Below are 22,230 nucleotides of genomic sequence, written 5' to 3' on the forward strand. Positions count from 1 at the left end.
AAGTCTTCATCCAAGCCGGGCGAAGTCCTCCAGACGGGCAGAAGTCTTCATCCAGACGGCATCTTCTATCTTCATCCATCTTCAAGACATCCGACGCGGAGCATACTCTTCATCTGACGGCTAACACTGAGTGAAGGTTGCAATCAGCCAATAGGATTGAGCTGGCATTCTATTGGCTGATTGGAACAGCCAATAGAATGCCAGCTCAATCCTATTGGCTGATTGGATCAGCCAATAGGATTGAACTTCAATCCTATTGGCTGATTGCATCAGCCAATAGGATTTTTTCTACCTTAATTCCGATTGGCTGATAGAATTCTATCTGCCAATCGGAATTGAAGGGACACCATCTTGGATGATGTCATTTAAAATAACCTTCATTCAGTGTTAGCCGTCGGATGAAGAGGATGCTCCACGTCGGAAGTCTTGAAGATGGACCCGCTCCACGCCGGATGGATGAAGATAGAAAATGCCATCTGGATGAAGACTTCTGCCCGTCTGGAGGACCACTTCGCTTAGATGAAGACTTCTCCCGGCTTCGTTGAGGACTTCGGCCCGGTTGGATGAAGACTTCTCCCGGTAAGGTGATCTTCAAGGGGTTAGTGGTAGGTTTTTTAAAGGGGGTATTGGGTGGGTTTTAGAGTAGGGTTGGTTGTGTGGGTTTTAATGTTGGGGGGGGATTTGTAAGTTTTTTTCCCAGGTAAAAGAGCTGATTACTTTAGGGCAATGCCCCGCAAAAGGCCCTTTTAAGGGCTATTTGTAATTTAGTGTAGGGTAGGGCTTTTTTTATTTTGGGGGGGCTTTTTTATTTTGTTAGTGGGATTAGATTAGGTGTAATTAGTTTAAAAATCTTGTAATTTGTTTATTATTTTCTGTAATTTAGTTTTTTTTTGTACTTTAGCTAATTTTATTTAATTGTATTTAATTTAGGGAGTTAATTTAATTATAGTGTAGTGTTAGGTGTTAGTGTAACTTAGGTTAGGTTTTATTTTACAGGTCAATTTGTATTTATTTTAGCAAGGTAGTTATTAAATAGTTAATAACTATTTAATAACTATTGTACCTAGTTAAAATAAATACAAACTTGCCTGTAAAATACAAATAAACCCTAAGCTAGCTACAATGTAACTATTAGTTATATTGTAGCTAGCTTAGGGTTTATTTTATAGGTATTTAGTTTTAAATAGGAATAATTTAGTTAATGATAGGAATTTTTAATTAGATTTCTTTTAATTATATTTAAGTTAGGGGGGGTTAGGGTTAGACTTAGATTTAGGGGTTAATAACTTTAGTATAGTGGCGGCGATGTTGGGGGCGGCAGATTAGGGGTTAATAAATGTATGTAGGTGTCGGCGATGTTAGGGACGGAAGATTAGGGGTTAATAATATTTAACTAATGTTTGCGAGGCGGGAGTGCGGCAGTTTAGGGGTTAATATATTTATTATAGTGGCGGCGATGTCCGGTTCGGCAGATTAGGGGTTAAAAAATTTTTTTTAGTGTTTGCGATGCGGGAGGGCCTCAGTTTATGGGTTAATAGGTAGTTTATGGGTGTTAGTGTACTTTTTAGCACTTTAGCTAAGAGTTTTATGCTACGGCATTGTAGTGTAAAACTCTTCTTAACTACTGACTTTAATATGCGGTACCAGTCTTGACAGGAGAGGGTCTACCGCTCACTTTTTGGCAGACTTGTAGAGATTTTCAAAGGATACATAAAGTCCCCTCAAAAGAAGGGTTTTATTATATGCAGGCAAAGCACTATTTACTCCAGATGGTTAAAAATATACCAAATTTAGGTAAAAAATATCCAATATTAGATTGCCCTAAGATCAGGAAAGGTCCAGTATCATTTATTTATAGCATTTTACAATCTTCAACAGAGGAGAAAATAACTAAAGAAAATAACAGCAGATGGGATAGGTTCGCCCAATATTTTAGTAATGAATCTAAAATACAAAAAAACTTTGCCATTATTAAGGCTGTAACTAGAGTCGCCAAAATCAGAGAATCTCATTTTAGGCTTCTTAACTTTAACTATATTATGCCCAGGAGAGCACAAAAAATGCAGTGAGGCAGATCCTAATATACTTCATTTGTTATATGCATGTATAAAATTGTTCCTATTTGCAACAATTCTGAGGGAAAAGGTGAGAAACGAAGTAGAAAATATTCTATTTTTTAATTAAGGCAACAAATTGGGGAACAGGATATACACTTATTCAATGGGGAATTGTTCTAACTAGAACACTTATCTTTAAAAATTGGATAAAGAAATACCCTTGATTAGTTCTATATATTGGCGGCTTATGATACTAAATACTATAAAGCAAAAGCGGTTAAGGATTACAATAAAGTATGGGGAAAATGTATCTTTTTTATGGGGAATAATTTACAGACAAAAATAAATCAAATTCTTCCTCAATAGACTCAGGAGATGAGAACTAACATTGTTCAAGAGGCTTATAGCCTCCCTTTTTGTGTCATTTTGTTTGTTTGTTGATTCGGTAAAAGCTAAACTTTACGACCTTTTTGTGTTCAGCTAAGTACTTCCAGACTTCTTTTTCTTTCTTCTTGGTTAGTAACACAAATATGAGTACAAAGATGCTGAAACTATAAATTCACAAAAATAGTCCTTTTGTGTCTTGCACTGTAATTGGCTAATGTATTTTTTAACTTTTTTCCAATAAAATAAAAATTAAAAAAAAAAATGGCAAATTATAGATCAGATACCTAGAGAAAGAGGAAGTAGAGAACGTCTTCTAAAACAGAGAGAGGCATTTTGGATCCATAAACTGGATACCATGCACACCAAAGGATTAAATAGGGAATTGGATTTTTCAGTCTTCCTCTAGGTATATAGATTCTATTCTTTAACATGTAAGTTTCCTTGTTGTTTATCCATATATTAATTATGATTAAAAAAAGTATAAAAACTTTAAGACAAATGCATTCCAAAATATATACATATGCACTCTTTTTAAATGTGTAATGTTTTTTTATGAACAATAGATGGCAGTATATTGAATGTTAGCTAGCATCGCTACATGAAAGTGTTAAAGATCTTAAAGGTTTTTGTGTGGTTGGTCATACCTTTAAATATTCAAATATTCTGAACATAGCAGAATAAGTTCTAGGTATTTATAAATAGATATTCCTATATATATCTATATATATTTTATATAACTATATATAATCAGATAGATAGATAGATATTGTACCAAAATACCATCAGTAGGGTTGCCACCTCGGCCATGTTTTCCTGGACACTTATGAGCTACACATGCTGCAGGGTGTGCAGGGAAGAACATGAATAGTGCTGTCCAGGGTTACTATTTTTGTGCTGTCCAGCAGCACAATGCAGGTTTGTCTCTGCACACCCTGCAACCTGTGTAACTCATAAATGTCCAGGAAAACATGGCCGAGGTGGCAACCATAACCAACGATATATGTAGAAATATGTATTTATGAAAAAATAGAACAGTCTTATATGTGAAGAATATTGGAATGTGAAATATTAATATTTTCATTTCGGGTTAACACACTTGAGAATATGCAATAGTTTGTGCGTGAGTAGGGTGTTTGTTTTTTTCCATTTTCTTGCTTTATCTTCAATGGGGTAATACATTAATGCACTTGCAATATTCGTCATTTTGCGCAGGGTTAGCGTGCGAGCGAAAATGTTTTACTTTCAACTTGTAATACCAGCGCAAAAACCTTACTTCTAGTGGAGTTAGCATGGTAGTGTTAAATTAAATTTAAATAATCTTCAGCATAAAATTCTATATCTTGGCCTAATACTTAGCTAATGTTTACTAGATGAGATCCCCACACAGAAGGGGGCATGGACAAAAATAACCACACTCATTTTACCTATAGGAAGATGACCTTCTCATCCCTCATCCCTCATTCCTAGATTGTCCATCAAAGGATGAAAGAGCAAGGAACAAGAATCCTGGTAAACATTGTCTAGGTATTAGGCCAAGATATAGAATTTGCTTATTTAAATTGTAATTATCTTGGCCCTACCTTAGCTAATGCTTACCAGATACGATGAATACCAAACAGTACATCTTCATATGAGGGTGAGCACAGAATGAAAGAACATAGGAATGAGGTAGGAGGAGGTGAGGTTATCTGTATATAGGTAAAAGGGGTGTGGTTATTTCTGTCTCATCGGGTAAGCATTAGCTAGGTAACGCTAACATAGGCATCAGATTTAGATTACACTCATGTAAAGTTAACTACTGTCTCATCGGGTAAGCATTAGCTAGGTAGGGCTAACATAGGCATCAGATTTAGATTACACTCAAGTAAAGTTAACTACTGTCTAAATTTATACATAAGATAACTGCTTAATTATTGATTAACCAAATTTAAAGACATTTTTCAATTCAAATAAACATGAGATTACTATAGTTTAGATCGCATTAGATATAAAGATTATTTACAACCCGTATTACACAGTTTAGCTTCTTTTTGTTGTACAAATAGGATGTTCTGTTCAAAAGTTAGTCTGGATGTGGCAAATACATAACCATGACATTCTCACGGCACTTTATTTCTGGCATCCGCTGTCCAATACCCCATCTCACTCAAACCTTAATGAACATAACCTCTCACCTTCTCCTCATCGCATATAACCATGACCCCTCACTGCTAAATACCATAATAGCAACCTCCACCACCACCAAAATACTCTAACCATGCTGTGCCGTTCCCCCAGGCTAATTAACCATGAGCTACCCACCAATTACCTATAATGGCTGCTCTGAGTATCCTGCAAGAATTAATTATTAACTATAATAGCGTATCCTATATGTGACCTCCAATTGCAAACACCCACCTATGTGACTTCCCCTTTGGACATCCCCCCATGCAATCTCCTTCCCTCTCTGTAACCCCCCCTGAGTTAAAGGGAAAGTAAAATAAACATTTAATGTTTATGATTAAGATAAAACATACAATTTTAAACAACTTTCTAATTTACATCTCTTACTAATGTTGCTTAGTTCCCTTGGTATCCTTTGTTGAAGAGTAATCATAGGTGCATTTAGGTGTGTGCATGTGTTCTTAGCCACCTGGCAGCAATGTTTGCAGCAATGTTTATAGCAATGTTATACATATTTGCAAACTGTGCTGCCATAGTCTCTGTAGCATTATATGGAAGCAGTGTTTGTAACTATGTATGACATTACACAAAGCATTGTTGCAAAAATTGCTGCAAAATGGCTAAAGATTCCTGAGCTTACAAAGCATTACTGTTTAACAAAGGATACCATTAGAACTAAGCAAAATTGATGGTGAAGTAAACTGGGAAATTGTTTACATTTTTTGTTCTATCTAATCCATTTGTTTATTTTTTATATTAATGTCCCTTTAAAATAGTAATTTTAAAAATCCAGCAACAGGTCTATTCTCATCAAACTTTACAAACTGTTTCTCCTTTATATATAGATTTTAAATCAGTCATGATTGGGTAGGCATTTTAACCAATAAAAATTCTGAATGGACCTATTTGATTGGAATTACTGAGCCATAATAATGATTGATAATAAAATAATTTCTAGCTTAAAGGGACAGTCTACACCCAAATTTGTATTGTTTTAAAAGATAGATAATCCCTTTATTATTCATTCCCCAGTTTTGCATAACCAACACAGTTATATTAATATACTTTTAACCTCTGTGATTATCTTGTATCTAAGCTTCTGCAAACTGCCCCTTTGTTTCAGTTCTTTTTGACAGACTTGCAGTTTAGCCAATCAGTGCCTGCTCCCAGATGACTTCACGTGCATGAGCACAGTGTTATCTATATGAAAAACATGAACTAACACCCTCTAGTGGTGAAAAACTGTTAAAATGCATTGTGAAAAGAGGTGGCCTTCAAGGTCTAAGAAATTATTATATGAACATCCTAGGTTAAGCTTTCAACTAAGAAAACCAAGAGAACAAAGCAAATTTGATGATAAAAGTAAATTGGAATATTGTTTAAAATTACATGCCCTATCTGAATCATGAAAGTTTATTTTGGACTAGACTGTCCCTTTAAATTTTACCCTTATCTGTGGAAATGTTTGCTTTAAAATTAACTGCATGAGACTGAACTATTTCTTTTTTGCTTTTAGCCAAAAGGAGCTTTAGGAAATGCATTAAAAGGACATGCAAGTAGTATACGACTCATCCATATTCAGCAAGTTGTTCCACTGGAGCAGGCAATGGTAATCCAACAGGAAACTGTGTGCACTAGATATAGGGATGCAGTGAATTTCATGTAAATCCTAGGAATGTGCATCTAATGTTTCAATGCAATGCTAATCCGCTATCAGCGAGATGACATGTGTAACTTATACTTTGTATTTATTATTATTATCGGTTATTTGAGTGCCAACAGATTCTGCAGCTTTGTAGACTAAAGCTCTTGTGACAAAATAATATGCTATGGTTATGTTTTTTTATTATTATTATTTTAAATTTTAATATTGCAAACATATTATTCTTAATTGACATATTTGTTTAATTAAAGAGGAGCAGTGTAGTTTTCTACTTGAGAAAAAATATACTACAGCTTGTTAGAACATTCCCTTCTAATGCTGTACTGAGGTATTTAAGGCTATTGGTTCATTTTGGTTTCTTCTTATTTCTTTTTTTCTCTTTCCTTCTATCTGACTTTCAAGAAATATGTTAAAGCTAGGGTAAGCATCACAGCTTCTGCAAAGCATCTTTTTATTTTGTCTTTTATTACATAATCACATTACTACTTGTAATTATACTATATTGGTGCATGTACTTAACATGTTTTCATAAATGTCAGCAATGCATTTGTAAAATTCTGTGACAGGATTTTTTATTTTTTTATTTATGAAAAGTAAAACTTTATAAAGAAGTGTTTATTACTTTGAATGTAACATAGACTCATATTTGGATGCTACATTTTAAGTATTGTATATAAAAATATAATTTCTTTATGGTCCAACTTGATTTGTGTTGTTTATAGTACATACAGTATATAAAATATGATTTTAATAATATGCTTATTTTCCAGAGCACATTAAATCAGAGCATTAAATTGTTACAAAGGACAGCATTTGATCTTGAGGTAAGAATCTAAAATCCAGTTGACAATATTTTTGTGTTTTTAATGTATTCAATATATATAATATTTATGGTTTAAGGAATCAGCAGGTCTTGTAATTACTGATGTAGTAAAAAAATAAAAGTACAGTGATCGTGGAATGGCTGTGTGAGAACTTTTAAACTAATATGTTCTTGTGTCGCTAACATCTCAGTTCTTTCATTTATAAAATAAATAAAAATAAATGCTATATCATTCATGTTTTAGGGCTTGATTTAATTAACCCCGGATGGATACGGGTGGACATCTCCTCCCCTGTCTGCCCGGCATCATGGATAGCTGGCAGCAATACGCTGGCCACATTTATCATTGCACACTTCACCTCGTGTGCAACGCTGCCCCCTCCTCACAAGCAGCTGTCAATATCCCTGTTTGGAGAAGTCTAGGGGGGGGTTAAAAAACGCCACTATAGTTGGCATATGTGTTAACTCTTGGGTGCAGGCTCCATTTGTAGCTTCTTAAATGGAGCCATTAACATTAGAATGTAAATGATGTCCCGGGATCATTTATGGATACAGTCTTGATTACATGTTCAGATTGAGAAATCCAAAAAATCATAGGCCTGGATTACAAGTGGAGCGCAAAAATATTAGTGCTATTTACGTTAACATTGCTCAAGCGCAATCAATACTACTTCTATATTTCTACTTTTGCACTCAAATTACAAATCCAAAAGTAATTTTTTAGCTCTCAAGAGAGTCAAGGGAGCATCAGATAGATAAATACATTGCATAATAGACTTTATTAGGGAGCGCAGTAAAATCAGGGCCGCCACTAGAAATTTTGGGGCCCCTGACTTAACCATTGATCAGGGCCCCCCCCCCACTCCTTTGACACGTGCAATTTTTTACCAAGTGACTAAAACGTATATGCACTTTATTCTTAAGTGTCTATTTAAACTTGGAAATGTTGTAAAGGTAATAATATACAAACACACAGACGCACTCATACACTGAGACACTCACACATAAGGATTCACATATAGACACTCTAGCAAACATGCAAAAAACTCAGACACAGACACCCAGCACTTGTTTACATTGACCTGACAAGTAATGAGGTAAACTACAGTTTTGTAAAAAAAAAAAGGAGATTTAGAAAACAAAATATGGAGTTCTGATTATCTTTTTGTAAAGGAAGATGCCAACTAAATGATGACAACAGCATGCAGTGGCTGAAAGGAAGGGCCCTGAACTGCCTAAACAATAATTTAAAGGTTAAATGGTAGATCAGTGACTTCCGGAAAGGTCTCATTAGTCTCAAAGTCTGTAGAAAGATGTGAATAATCAGTAGTAAGGTCAAAATGTCCTAAAAAGGAACAGACAATGGACACACACACACAAACTCGCACATACACCCAAGGAAACACCAACAGAGACAGCCTCAGAACACACACACACATACACACACACACACACACACACACAGAGAGACACCCACAGAAAACACATAAAGACATACATACACACCCTCACTGAGACATCCACAGAAAACACACAAAGACAAACACACCCTCACAGAGACACCCACAGAAAATACACACCCTCACAGAGACATCCACAGAAAACACAGACATACATACACACGCACACACACACCATCACAGAGACATCCACAGACATCCACACCCACCCTCACAGAGGCATCCAGAGAAAATACACAAGGTCAAACACAGACACGCCCATCCTCACAGAGACACCCATAGAAAAAGCTCAAAGACATACACACCCACCCTCATAGAGACATAAACACAGACACCCACAGAAACACTCACAGGAGGAAACATTTATGCACCTTGCATCCCCTAAATCAACAGTGTGTGACATGCATGATAAAAAAAAATGCAGAAATTAAGAGATCACTTTTAAAAGAATCATATTTGTAAATGTGCAAACAAAAATAATTCTGTGAATTCAAAATTGTACATTAATGATCTGGGTAGATGGCTAGATGAAGAAAATTACTTTTAAAAGGTTGACATATGTTTGTTTGATATTTTCCCCATTTTCCACAACCAAGAGCACCACTTCAAATATAGTATTCAAATGTTCCCATCTGTCAGCTGTACTTGTGGATTTTGAAAATGCTGTACTCTATATAGTCTTGGTAGAACCATAAGCTGTGGTACTCATACCATTAGATCTGGTTAAATGCAGGATTTACGTTTTTTTGGTATGCATTTCAAAATTAAGTCAGCTGTAGAGTAAACTGAACAGTTTTAAGTTAACCTGTCTCATTTCCAACACTGAGTAATCTTAGTCTCAGAGTATAACATGTTATGCAGATGTAAAAATCTTAGATAAAATGCCTCCTTGTATCTGGAAAATCCTTGCATAAAGGGGCAGTAAACTGGAATGTAATATATATCATTTGTGTATTGAGGAGGAAACATTTCTGCATGGTTTTAAATATAGAATTTCTACAGCATTGTCAAATAAACATAAATACACTGCTGCTAAAAAATGTGTTTTTATGGACCCCTGGCCCCACCATACAACTACTACCACACTGAAGTTACAATCTTAAATTGCACAAAGAAATAAAAACCATTTGCTAAGTAATTTCTACCTCCTCTGCAAATGAAAGTGATCAGCCGTCTGACTCAGGCACACACTCTACAAACAAAGTGCCAAGTCTGTCTCACACTGTGCATAGTGGTTTAGTGCACACTCATAAATCCTCTCAAATGCTAATACTTTACTCCTTGTAATAACATTTCCCATGCTCAATTAGCACTCTGCTGTAGTACCCACTGGTGGCTGCCAAAATGTAAAAAAAAAAAAAAAAAAAAAATTTTTTTTTTTTTTTTTTTTTTTTTTTTTTAGTTCTTGCCTCATGGGGCCCCCCTAGCCCATTGGGCCCCTGACAGGAGTCACCCCTGTCACCCCCTGATGGCGGCCCTGAGTAAAATTAATGTGGGATATCGCTCAAGTGCGAAGCTGAGGGTACGCAAATACTTCTTGTAGTTCTGTGTTCTACTATTAATGATAATGGTTTACTTCAGGTCTGAAAAAGCGCTACATTTTACAGGGATATTTTGGATTGCGCACTTTACTTGTTGCCAATAAACGTTTAATGTTGTAACCAATGTTTTACTTAGTTACAAAGACTGCTGTCATTACATTTACATATTTACACATTTTGCAATACAAATTAAAGATAACAGAGTTTGCAATAACCACAGTAAACATTTTAATTAAACTCACACCTGATTCATATTGCAGGGAAAAGTAATTGATGTAATCACATCAATTGATGCGGCTCAGATGCTGATAAACAACAATGCCTCCTTAATTATAAAACAGGTAATTATTCTGATTAGCTTTGTCATTGTCATGAATTAGAATAATCCACCAAACTCATATATATATAACTTTTTACCTTCTAGGAGTCCAGAAAATTTATGGATACAGTGATTGGCTACTTTGTTCATTACGTCCAATGGGTGAAAGATTCGGTGAGTACGTACAGTGATATTTTTACAGGTAATTTTAGCATTGCAAGTTTGTGATAGTAACCAAAGATATGTATTTATAATACATATTTCTCCAACATAGGTGTGTCCGGTCCACGGCGTCATCCTTACTTGTGGGATATTCTCTTCCCCAACAGGAAATGGCAAAGAGCCCAGCAAAGCTGGTCACATGATCCCTCCTAGGCTCCGCCTACCCCAGTCATTCTCTTTGCCGTTGTACAGGCAACATCTCCACGGAGATGGCTTAGAGTTTTTTAGTGTTTAACTGTAGTTTTTCATTATTCAATCAAGAGTTTGTTATTTTCAAATAGTGCTGGTACGTACTATTTACTCAGAAACAGAAAAGAGATGAAGAATTCTGTTTGTATGAGGAAAATGATTTTAGCAACCGTAACTAAAATCCATGGCTGTTCCACACAGGACTGTTGAGAGCAATTAACTTCAGTTGGGGGAACAGTGTGCAGTCTCTTACTGCTTGAGGTATGACACATTCTAACAAGACGATGTAATGCTGGAAGCTGTCATTTTCCCTATGGGATCCGGTAAGCCATGTTTATTACGATTGTAAATAAGGGCTTCACAAGGGCTTATTTAAACTGTAGACTTTTTCTGGGCTAAATCGATTGATTATTAACACATATTTAGCCTTGAGGAATCATTTTTTATGGGTATTTTGATATAATAATATCGGCAGGCACTGTTTTAGACACCTTATTCTTTAGGGGCTTTCCCAAAGCATAGGCAGAGTCTCATTTTCGCGCCGGTGTTGCGCACTTGTTTTTGAGAGGCATGGCATGCAGTCGCATGTGAGAGGAGCTCTGATACTTATAAAAGACTTCTGAAGGCGTCATTTGGTATCGTATTCCCCTTTGGGCTTGGTTGGGTCTCAGCAAAGCAGATACCAGGGACTGTAAAGGGGTTAAAGTTAAAAACGGCTCCGGTTCCGTTATTTTAAGGGTTAAAGCTTCCAAAATTGGTGTGCAATATTTTCAAAGCTTTAAGACGCTGTGGTGAAAATTTGGTGAATTTTGAACAATTCCTTCATGTTTTTTCGCAATTGCAGTAATAAAGTGTGTTCAGTTTAAAATTTAAAGTGACAGTAACGGTTTTATTTTAAAACGTTTTTTGTACTTTCTGTTCAAGTTTATGCCTGTTTAACATGTCTGAACTACCAGATAGACTGTGTTCTGAATGTGGGGAAGCCAGAATTCCTATTCATTTAAATAAATGTGATTTATGTGATAATGACAATGATGCCCAAGATGATTCCTCAAGTGAGGGGAGTAAGCATGGTACTGCATCATTCCCTCCTTCGTCTACACGAGTCTTGCCCACTCAGGAGGCCCCTAGTACATCTAGCGCGCCAATACTCCTTACTATGCAACAATTAACGGCTGTAATGGATAATTCTGTCAAAAACATTTTAGCCAAAATGAACCCTTGTCAGCGTAAGCGTGGCTGCTCTGTTTTAGTTACTGAAGAGCATGACGACGCTGATATTAATATCTCTGAAGGGCCCCTAACCCAATCTGAGGGGGCCAGGGAGGTTTTGTCTGAGGGAGAAATTACTGATTTAGGGAACATTTCTCAGCAGGCTGAATCTGATGTGATTACATTTAAATTTAAATTGGAACATCTCCGCATTTTGCTTAAGGAGGTATTATCCACTCTGGATGATTGTGAAAATTTAGTCATCCCAGAGAAACTATGTAAAATGGACAAGTTCCTAGAGGTGCCGGGGCTCCCAGAAGCTTTTCCTATACCCAAGCGGGTGGCGGACATTGTTAATAAAGAATGGGAAAGGCCCGGTATTCCTTTCGTCCCTCCCCCCATATTTAAAAAATTGTTTCCTATGGTCGACCCCAGAAAGGACTTATGGCAGTCAGTCCCCAAGGTCGAGGGAGCGGTTTCTACTTTAAACAAACGCACCACTATTCCCATAGAGGATAGTTGTGCTTTCAAAGATCCTATGGATAAAAAATTAGAAGGTTTGCTTAAAAAGATGTTTGTTCAGCAGGGTTACCTTCTACAACCCATTTCATGCATTGTCCCTGTCACTACTGCCGCATATTTCTGGTTTGATGAACTGCTTAAGGTGCTCGATAGTGACTCTCCTCCTTATGAGGAGATTATGGACAGAATCAATGCTCTCAAATTGGCTAATTCTTTCACTCTAGACGCCTCTTTGCAATTGGCTAAGTTAGCGGCTAAGAACTCTGGGTTTGCTATTGTGGCGCGCAGAGCGCTTTGGTTGAAATCTTGGTCGGCTGATGCGTCTTCCAAGAACAAGCTACTAAACATTCCTTTCAAGGGGAAAACGTTGTTTGGTCCTGACTTGAAAGAGATTATCTCTGATATCACTGGGGGTAAGGGCCACGCCCTTCCTCAGGATCGGCCTTTCAAGGCAAAAAATAGACCTAATTTTCGTCCCTTTCGTAAAAACGGACCAGCCCAAGGTGCTACGTCCTCTAAGCAAGAGGGTAATACTTCTCAGGCCAAGCCAGCTTGGAGACCAATGCAAGGCTGGAACAAGGGAAAGCAGGCCAAGAAACCTGCCACTGCTACCAAGACAGCATGAAATATTGGCCCCCGATCCGGGACCGGATCTGGTGGGGGGCAGACTCTCTCTCTTCGCTCAGGCTTGGGCAAGAGATGTTCTGGATCCTTGGGCGCTAGAAATAGTCTCCCAGGGTTATCTTCTGGAATTCAAGGGACTTCCCCCAAGGGGGAGGTTCCACAGGTCGCAGTTGTCTTCAGACCACATAAAAAGACAGGCGTTCTTACATTGTGTAGAAGACCTGTTAAAAATGGGAGTGATTCATCCTGTTCCATTAAGAGAACAGGGGATGGGGTTCTACTCCAATCTGTTCATAGTTCCCAAAAAAGAGGGAACGTTCAGACCAATCCTAGATCTCAAGATCTTAAACAAATTTCTCAAGGTCCCATCGTTCAAGATGGAAACCATCCGAACTATCCTTCCTTCCATCCAGGAAGGTCAATTCATGACCACGGTGGATTTAAAGGATGCGTATCTACATATTCCTATCCACAAGGAACATCATCGGTTCCTAAGGTTTGCATTCCTGGACAAACATTACCAGTTCGTGGCGCTTCCTTTCGGATTAGCCACTGCTCCAAGGATTTTCACAAAGGTACTAGGGTCCCTTCTAGCGGTGCTAAGACCAAGGGGCATTGCAGTAGTACCTTACCTGGACGACATTCTGATTCAAGCGTCGTCCCTTCCTCAAGCAAAGGCTCACACGGACATTGTCCTGGCCTTTCTCAGATCTCACGGCTGGAAAGTGAACGTGGAAAAGAGTTCTCTATCCCCGTCAACAAGGGTTCCCTTCTTGGGAACAATTATAGACTCCTTAGAAATGAGGATCTTTCTAACAGAGGCCAGAAAAACAAAGCTTCTGGACTCTTGTCGGATACTTCATTCCGTTCCTCTTCCTTCCATAGCTCAGTGCATGGAAGTGATCGGGTTGATGGTGGCGGCGATGGACATAGTTCCTTTTGCGCGCATTCATCTAAGACCATTACAACTGTGCATGCTCAGTCAGTGGAATGGGGACTATACAGACTTGTCTCCGAAGATACAAGTAAATCAGAAGACCAGAGACTCACTCCGTTGGTGGCTGTCCCTGGACAATCTGTCTCAAGGGATGATGTTCCACAGACCAGAGTGGGTCATTGTCACGACCGACGCCAGTCTGATAGGCTGGGGCGCGGTCTGGGGATCCCTGAAAGCTCAGGGTCTTTGGTCTCGGGAAGAATCTCTTCTACCGATAAATATTCTGGAACTGAGAGCGATATTCAATGCTCTCCAGGCCTGGCCCCAGCTTGCGAGGACCAGGTTCATTCGGTTTCAATCAGACAACATGACGACTGTTGCGTACATCAACCATCAGGGGGGAACAAGGAGTTCCCTAGCGATGGAAGAAGTAACCAAAATAATTCTTTGGGCGGAGTCTCACTCCTGCCACCTGTCTGCTATCCACATCCCAGGAGTGGAAAATTGGGAAGCGGATTTTCTGAGTCGGCAGACATTGCATCCGGGGGAGTGGGAACTCCATCCGGAAATCTTTGCCCAAGTCACTCACCTGTGGGGCATTCCAGACATGGATCTGATGGCCTCTCGTCAGAACTTCAAAGTTCCTTGCTACGGGGCCAGATCCAGGGATCCCAAGGCGGCTCTAGTGGATGCACTAGTGGCACCTTGGACCTTCAAACTAGCTTATGTGTTCCCGCCATTTCCTCTCATCCCCAGGCTGATAGCCAGGATCAAGCAGGAGAGGGCGTCGGTGATCTTGATAGCTCCTGCGTGGCCACGCAGGACTTGGTATGCAGATCTGGTGAATATGTCATCGGCTCCACCTTGGAAGCTACCTTTGAGACGAGACCTTCTTGTTCAGGGTCCGTTCGAACATCCGAATCTGGTTTCACTCCAGCTGACTGCTTGGAGATTGAACGCTTGATTTTATCGAAGCGAGGATTCTCAGATTCTGTTATCGATACTCTTGTTCAGGCCAGAAAGCCTGTGACTAGAAAGATTTACCACAAAATTTGGAAAAAATATATCTGTTGGTGTGAATCTAAAGGATTCCCTTGGGACAAGGTTAAGATTCCTAGGATTCTATCCTTCCTTCAAGAAGGATTGGAAAAAGGATTATCTGCAAGTTCCCTGTAGGGACAGATTTCTGCCTTGTCGGTATTACTTCACAAAAAGCTGGCAGCTGTGCCAGATGTTCAAGCCTTTGTGCAGGCTCTGGTTAGAATCAAGCCTGTTTACAAACCTTTGACTCCTCCTTGGAGTCTCAATTTAGTTCTTTCAGTTCTTCAGGGGGTTCCGTTTGAACCCTTACATTCCGTTGATATTAAGTTATTATCTTGGAAAGTTTTGTTTTTAGTTGCGATTTCTTCTGCCAGAAGAGTCTCAGAATTATCTGCTCTGCAGTGTTCTCCTCCTTATCTGGTGTTCCATGCAGATAAGGTGGTTTTACGTACTAAACCTGGTTTTCTTCCAAAAGTTGTTTCTAACAAAAACATTAACCAGGAGATTATCGTACCTTCTCTGTGTCCGAAACCAGTTTCAAAGAAGGAACGTTTGTTGCACAATTTGGATGTTGTTCGCGCTCTAAAATTCTATTTAGATGCTACAAAGGATTTTAGACAAACATCTTCCTTGTTTGTTGTTTATTCAGGTAAAAGGAGAGGTCAAAAAGCAACTTCTACCTCTCTCTCTTTTTGGATTAAAAGCATCATCAGATTGGCTTACGAGACTGCCGGACGGCAGCCTCCCGAAAGAATCACAGCTCATTCCACTAGGGCTGTGGCTTCCACATGGGCCTTCAAGAACGAGGCTTCTGTTGATCAGATATGTAGGGCAGCGACTTGGTCTTCACTGCACACTTTTACCAAATTTTACAAGTTTGATACTTTTGCTTCTTCTGAGGCTATTTTTGGGAGAAAGGTTTTGCAAGCCGTGGTGCCTTCCATTTAGGTGACCTGATTTGCTCCCTCCCTTCATCCGTGTCCTAAAGCTTTGGTATTGGTTCCCACAAGTAAGGATGACGCCGTGGACCGGACACACCTATGTTGGAGAAAACAGAATTTATGTTTACCTGATAAATTTCTTTCTCCAACGGTGTGTCCGGTCCACGGCCCGCCCTGGTTTTTTTAATCAGGTCTGATATTTTATTTTCTTTAACTACAGTCACCACGGTACCATATGGTTTCTCCTATGCAAATATTCCTCCTTAACGTCGGTCGAATGACTGGGGTAGGCGGAGCCTAGGAGGGATCATGTGACCAGCTTTGCTGGGCTCTTTGCCATTTCCTGTTGGGGAAGAGAATATCCCACAAGTAAGGATGACGCCGTGGACCGGACACACCGTTGGAGAAAGAAATTTATCAGGTAAACATAAATTCTGTTTTTTTGACTATAAGCAAATACTATTTTTATTATAAGTATATTTTCCACTTTATTAATATATGTAATATGTATTGCTGCCCTAGGCATAGGTCTAGTTTGAATTCTGCAGATATGTGCTTGCATATATTCTTATATGTAAATAAATATTGATATATCCATATGAACATGCAAGTTTTACAATTTCAATGGAAACTAGGCCTTTAAAAAGCTAATTTTTCCTCTTTTACACCTAGTCAAAACTGGGTATACATGTTTTTCAATGTATTGACAGCCTCCCACAGTATATAAATGGTTTGTGCTTTCATTTTAAACTGAGTGTAAATTATCACTTAGCAGATTCTAATACTTTCCATGGGACTCGAAAATATTTTTGTCAGTCGGACCCCAGCTGCTAATATTGTGGTATAACCATCGGAAGCAGCTGATACACACAATTGCTTCTGACATAATTTTTATCGGTTTGCAACCTCACTCAAACCTAATTATGGCTCAATGGAAATGAGACCTTAGTTGGCTACACATTGTATGATTACGTGTGACGCCAAACAGATGTTATTTGTCAGGAAACATTCAACTTTGTTATAAGCTTTATAGCATTATATTAATTTAAATGGCAATAATAATTGAATAGCGTAAAAAATAAAAATAAATCAGCAGCCCATGCAATTCTGCCATTGTTCTCAAAGGTATACCCCTACCTGAGAGTATTCATGAAGAATACCCATTCTGCAGATTTCTGTCTAATAACCCTACAATATTAGGCATATATACATTACCTAACCCATAACTCCAAACCCCATCAACTTCTATATTTTTCTTTTCTTTTTTAACAAATATTTACCTCTTTTTCCAAAAAATAACTCTCAAATGTTCCAGTCTTATATGATGATAGCAACGTTACAAAATATAACATTAAATAAACTTTAATAAATAAAAAAAGAAACAATTTTTCAAGCTCTCATATACATTCTAACAAATGACATAGTAATGAAGTAAAACACTGTAAAACAATATATTATTTCATATGTACAATATAGGTTTATTCCATAACCTTATTCTTTCCTTTCATGGAGTAGTTCATGGTTGATTTTAAGGCATGTTCTAGATAATTGTCTTGTTGGAGTATTCAACCTCTTTTGAGCTTCAGTTTCTTCACTGGCTGTAGAGCTTTAGGTTCCAGGATTTGTTTATATTTAGAAGAATCTATTCTTCCCTCTGCCTTTACAATATTTCTTGTGCCACTGGCAGCTGCACAACCCCAAAACATAATAGGTCCACCACCCCAGGTTTAATAGTTCACAAAGGCTTTTCTTCAAAGCTTCTTCAAATATACTTTTGGTGATTGAAGCCAATGAGTTACATTTTATTTTATCAGACTACAGCACTTGTTTTATCTATGTGTAATGCTGTGTTCTGCTGGCCCTTCATGCAAATCATGGACTGGAATACCACTGCTCTGATTCCAGGTTGTTTACAGTGATATGGGCATCTTACTTTGTTTTCCTGACCAGTCTATAAGCAGTTCTACTGATGATTTTTCCTAGTTTTACAGATATTGTTTTGACTTCAACAGTTTCTCTCAATCTCCATTTGTATTGACATTTCAGACAATGGAAACTATTTAGACATCTTTTATAATTTTCCTTTGCTTTGTAAGAGTCAATTATATATATATTTTCTGGTCCTCTGTCAACTACTTAGTGTAACCCATGGAGCCAAGGAACTTATTAAACTCTCATCACAGACATACATATATACACATTTAATAGTGATACCATATTGTATTACAGATCTAATTTAGTAATAAAATGCGCGGAAAGTCCTCTGGCATGTCCAGGCCCGCCTGCGTGTTAATTATGGAATGTGTAACCGTCTGAGAACTGTGGACAATATGCTTATTGTAAATTAAAGGCATCCCAACATCAAACAAAGAGGTTCAGATTGCATGAACTGTATGAATATTTGACACATAATGTGAATATGCCATTAGCAAAATGTAATGTATCCAATTTATTTAATCTGCCTTTTCAGATTGCCTTGGACGTAGCAGGATGTAAACCCATAGCAAATGTAGTTGATACGGCTGTAGATGTCTTCTTATGCAGCTACATAGTAGATTCTGTGGTAAGATATTTTCTTTTTCAATCAAGATTTAGAGTAGACTTGTTGTAGCATGTAGCTTATATGCTGAAAATCAGTCAACAAGAATTCTATGCACAAAACTAGATTTCTTTTTTTAATAAATATGTGTAGTTATGCACAGAAAATAAGTCTATTTTACTTTTGAGTAACGGGTTTAAAGGGGCATTAAACTCAAAATGCCATGCCCATTAAAGGAGCATTAAACACTTTGAGAGAAAATAAATAATGAAAGTATGTTGCAGAATATATATATATATATATATATATATATAAATAAACTCTGCAATATACTTTCATTATTTATTTTGTCCCCTTTTACTATAATTCCATTCTGAAGTTGAGAGCTTTTCAGTTCCTTTTAGAAATGGAAGTGTTGAACACTGTTATATTCCACACAGACATTGGCTGCACACTCTAGTGACCTATTTATAACAGTCCATAATTGGCCACAGAAGAGAAGGTAACCGAAGTTACAACATGGCAGTTCCCATTGCTTTATAGACAAAAAAAATTACACTCATTTGGTCAATATTTAAACAGCTAATGAAACTTTAAAAAAATATATCTACATGTTATTCTCAGAATAATCTTTTCTTTGAATGCATCATTTTATCTAGCATTTATTTAGTGTTCATGTCCCTTTAAGCGCTAGATTACAAAAATATTAGCAATATTGTTATTTGATATCACTTAAGAGCAATCAATAGTGCTTCTAAAGTCTAAAATTAGTTTTTTTAATTGATTAAACAAGTCTAGTGCATGCCGGATATCGCAGGTGTGCTAAATCTAGAGAGTTTATTTCCCCTTTTAACTAGTTGACCCTGTAACAGTGTTTTTGAAATGGTGTGACATCTGTCTCATAACCTTACACCTCTCTGAGCAATCAATCAGTCTTAGACAACAGAGTGCTAGTTTAAAATAAGAAAAAAATAAGAAAAAAAGCTTATTTTAAAGGGACAGTCTTGTATAAATTAAACTTTCATTATTCAGATAGGACTTTTAATTTTAATCAACTTTCCAATTTATTTTTATCATCAAATTTGCTTTTTTCTCTTGGTATTCTTAGTTTAAACTAAACATAGGTAGGCTCATATGCTAATTTCTAAGTCTTTGAGGGCTGCCTCTTATCACATGCTTTTTAAATCTCTTTTCAACTCAAAGAGACAGAAAGTACACGTGGACCATATAGATAACACTGTGTTCAGACACAGGGGGTTATTTAAGATTTAGCACAAAGCAATGCTAAATTTAAGACAATAGATAATAAACAGTCACAGTCATGTGATCAGGGGGCTGGAAGAAGGTTCCTAGATACAAGGTAATTACAGAGGTAAAAAATATATTAATATAACTGTGTTGGTTATGCAAAACTGGGGAATATGTAATAAAGGGATTATCTATCTTTTAAAACAATAACAATTCCATGGTAGACTGTCCCTTTAAACTAGCACTCTGTTGTTTAATTTAATTTATGATTCAACTTAAAATTGAATTAATCTGTACTCAAAGGGAAATGGTGGGAAGGATGGGAAAGGATAGTTAATAAAATAACAGAATATTTCACTCTACCCCAACATAGGGGACATTGGGTCTTCTCCAGATAGAGTTTTTGCTTAAATAATATATGTAATCTCACCTGATTTACCCCATAATTGTATCCCTTTGCACTCACTTAGGGACAAGCCACATTGTAATTTGTAACTTGTTACTATTTGCTAGTGTTGAACCTATACATTGTAGCAAGTCTTTCACAACAGAGTTGTGTTTTTAATTATTTTTCTGGCAAGCCACTGTAGTTTAATCTTACTCAATTATTGTAGCTGTCATTTTATTTGCATTATGAGTATGTTATATTTTAAACTCCTACCACTATCTAGTGCCAAAGAGCATTCTTTTGTTCCCTATTTCTCCAATAGGGTTCCTTTATCTAATGTATTAGTTGATATATGCTCAGGGCACACTCCAGAATTTACCTCTGAAAATAATACATAACAAGGTTATTTTGGAGCATACCTCTCTTTGTTTTCTGAGACCTTCTTTTCTTTTTGTTTAAAAAATGAATATGTTTACAATTTAGAGGAAATTTGGGCGGACTACCTATGGTTCTTATCTGCTATCGAAATCTGTTTCTGATGAAAAAATAAAAAATACTTTGTCTCTTTACCAAAAGTCTAATAACAGTATTTAATTTCCTCTAGAACTCCTTTTGGTTTGGATTGGGAGGTGCTACAGTCTTCTTAATTCCAGGCATCATTTTTGCTATTAAGTTGGCAAAATTCTATCGCAGGATGGACACAGAAGATGTTTATGATGAGTAAGTGCATATAAATAAGTCAAACATTGTTATTAATCTATAATACTCTTGTATGATAGGATGACTGTTCAAACTGGAAACCCAATTAGTTATGCAGGTGTTTGTGTTTAGAAAGATTGGGAAAAAAAAAATAGAAAATGTCATTGCTACAATTGTACCCGCTTAACACTATTTTATTTAGAACATAAAGGGACATTGAACAGTAAATACATTCTAGATATAATTATGTATTTAAAGCAAATATTAGCCTGATATGTATTTTTTTTTATATATATATATATTTTATATTACTTTTTTAAAGGGATCTGAAACCCATTTTTTTTATTTCATGATTCAGATAGAGCATGCAATTTTAAGCAACTTTCTGTTTTACGCCTATTATCAAATTTTCCTCGTTCTCTTGGTATCTTTATTTAAAAAGCAAGAATATACATTTAGCCACCAATCGGCAAGCACTACCCAGGTACTGAACCAAAATGGGCTGGCTCCTAAGCTTACATTCCTGCTTTTTAAATAGATACCAAGAGAACAAAGAAAAATTGATAATAGGTATAAATTAGAAAGTTGCTTAAAATCGCCTGCTCTATCTGAATCATGAAATAAGAAAATTGGGTTTCATATCCCTTTAAATATTGAATAAAGAAGTGTAAATATTAATAGTTCTATAAAGAATTTAGTTTTTAGTAAAGTAATGTGTCTCTCCATGTTTTCTTTTCAGTTTATTTCTATTATCACATTTCTTTGTTTTCTTGGGATCATTTGTTTCTCAGGCGCAGCGATGCACTAGTGGAACATGACTGGCAATTTGTTGCTACATACATATGCCTCTTTTCATTCATTCACCAGATGTGTGTAGCTACATCCCAGTAGTAAATTTGCTGCTCTGGAGCCGACTTATTTTGTGTTTAACCCTTTGTGAGGGCTATGCAAGCAATGACGCAGTCAGAAAACACATTCGAGCATTTTTTTTGCACTTTTTTTTTTTTTTAAATTATTTTTTTATTAAGTGTGATGAGTTGTAGGGTAAGTTTAAAAACACTGCAAAAAAAATTATGTTTCTATTTATTTGGGGAAAAAAAGTCTATTATATGGTAATTTGAGATAACCCAATCCAATATTGTGAGAACAAATATAAAGCTCAAAATGCTAGAGACACTTACTGGCACAGCTTGGAATCCTGTGTTTGTAATTTGTATTTGACACAGAGGAAATATATAATTGCATTGTTCCCACA

General features: G+C 37.0%; 1 protein-coding gene across 1 annotated transcript in view; it reads left to right on the top strand.

Annotated features, from left to right (window-relative positions):
• Positions 1-22,230, top strand: part of PROM1 (prominin 1) — a 395,265-nt gene that overhangs the window by 340,438 nt on the left and 32,597 nt on the right. The window contains exons 17-23 of the mRNA XM_053704117.1: positions 6,124-6,216; positions 6,673-6,690; positions 7,041-7,094; positions 10,355-10,435; positions 10,519-10,587; positions 18,572-18,664; positions 20,881-20,996. Of these exons, the coding sequence (XP_053560092.1) occupies positions 6,124-6,216; positions 6,673-6,690; positions 7,041-7,094; positions 10,355-10,435; positions 10,519-10,587; positions 18,572-18,664; positions 20,881-20,996 (524 nt within the window). The remainder of the gene's footprint in view (positions 1-6,123; positions 6,217-6,672; positions 6,691-7,040; positions 7,095-10,354; positions 10,436-10,518; positions 10,588-18,571; positions 18,665-20,880; positions 20,997-22,230) is intronic.

The sequence above is a fragment of the Bombina bombina genome, chromosome 2 (assembly GCF_027579735.1).
Source record: "Bombina bombina isolate aBomBom1 chromosome 2, aBomBom1.pri, whole genome shotgun sequence".
Taxonomy (NCBI): domain Eukaryota; kingdom Metazoa; phylum Chordata; class Amphibia; order Anura; family Bombinatoridae; genus Bombina; species Bombina bombina.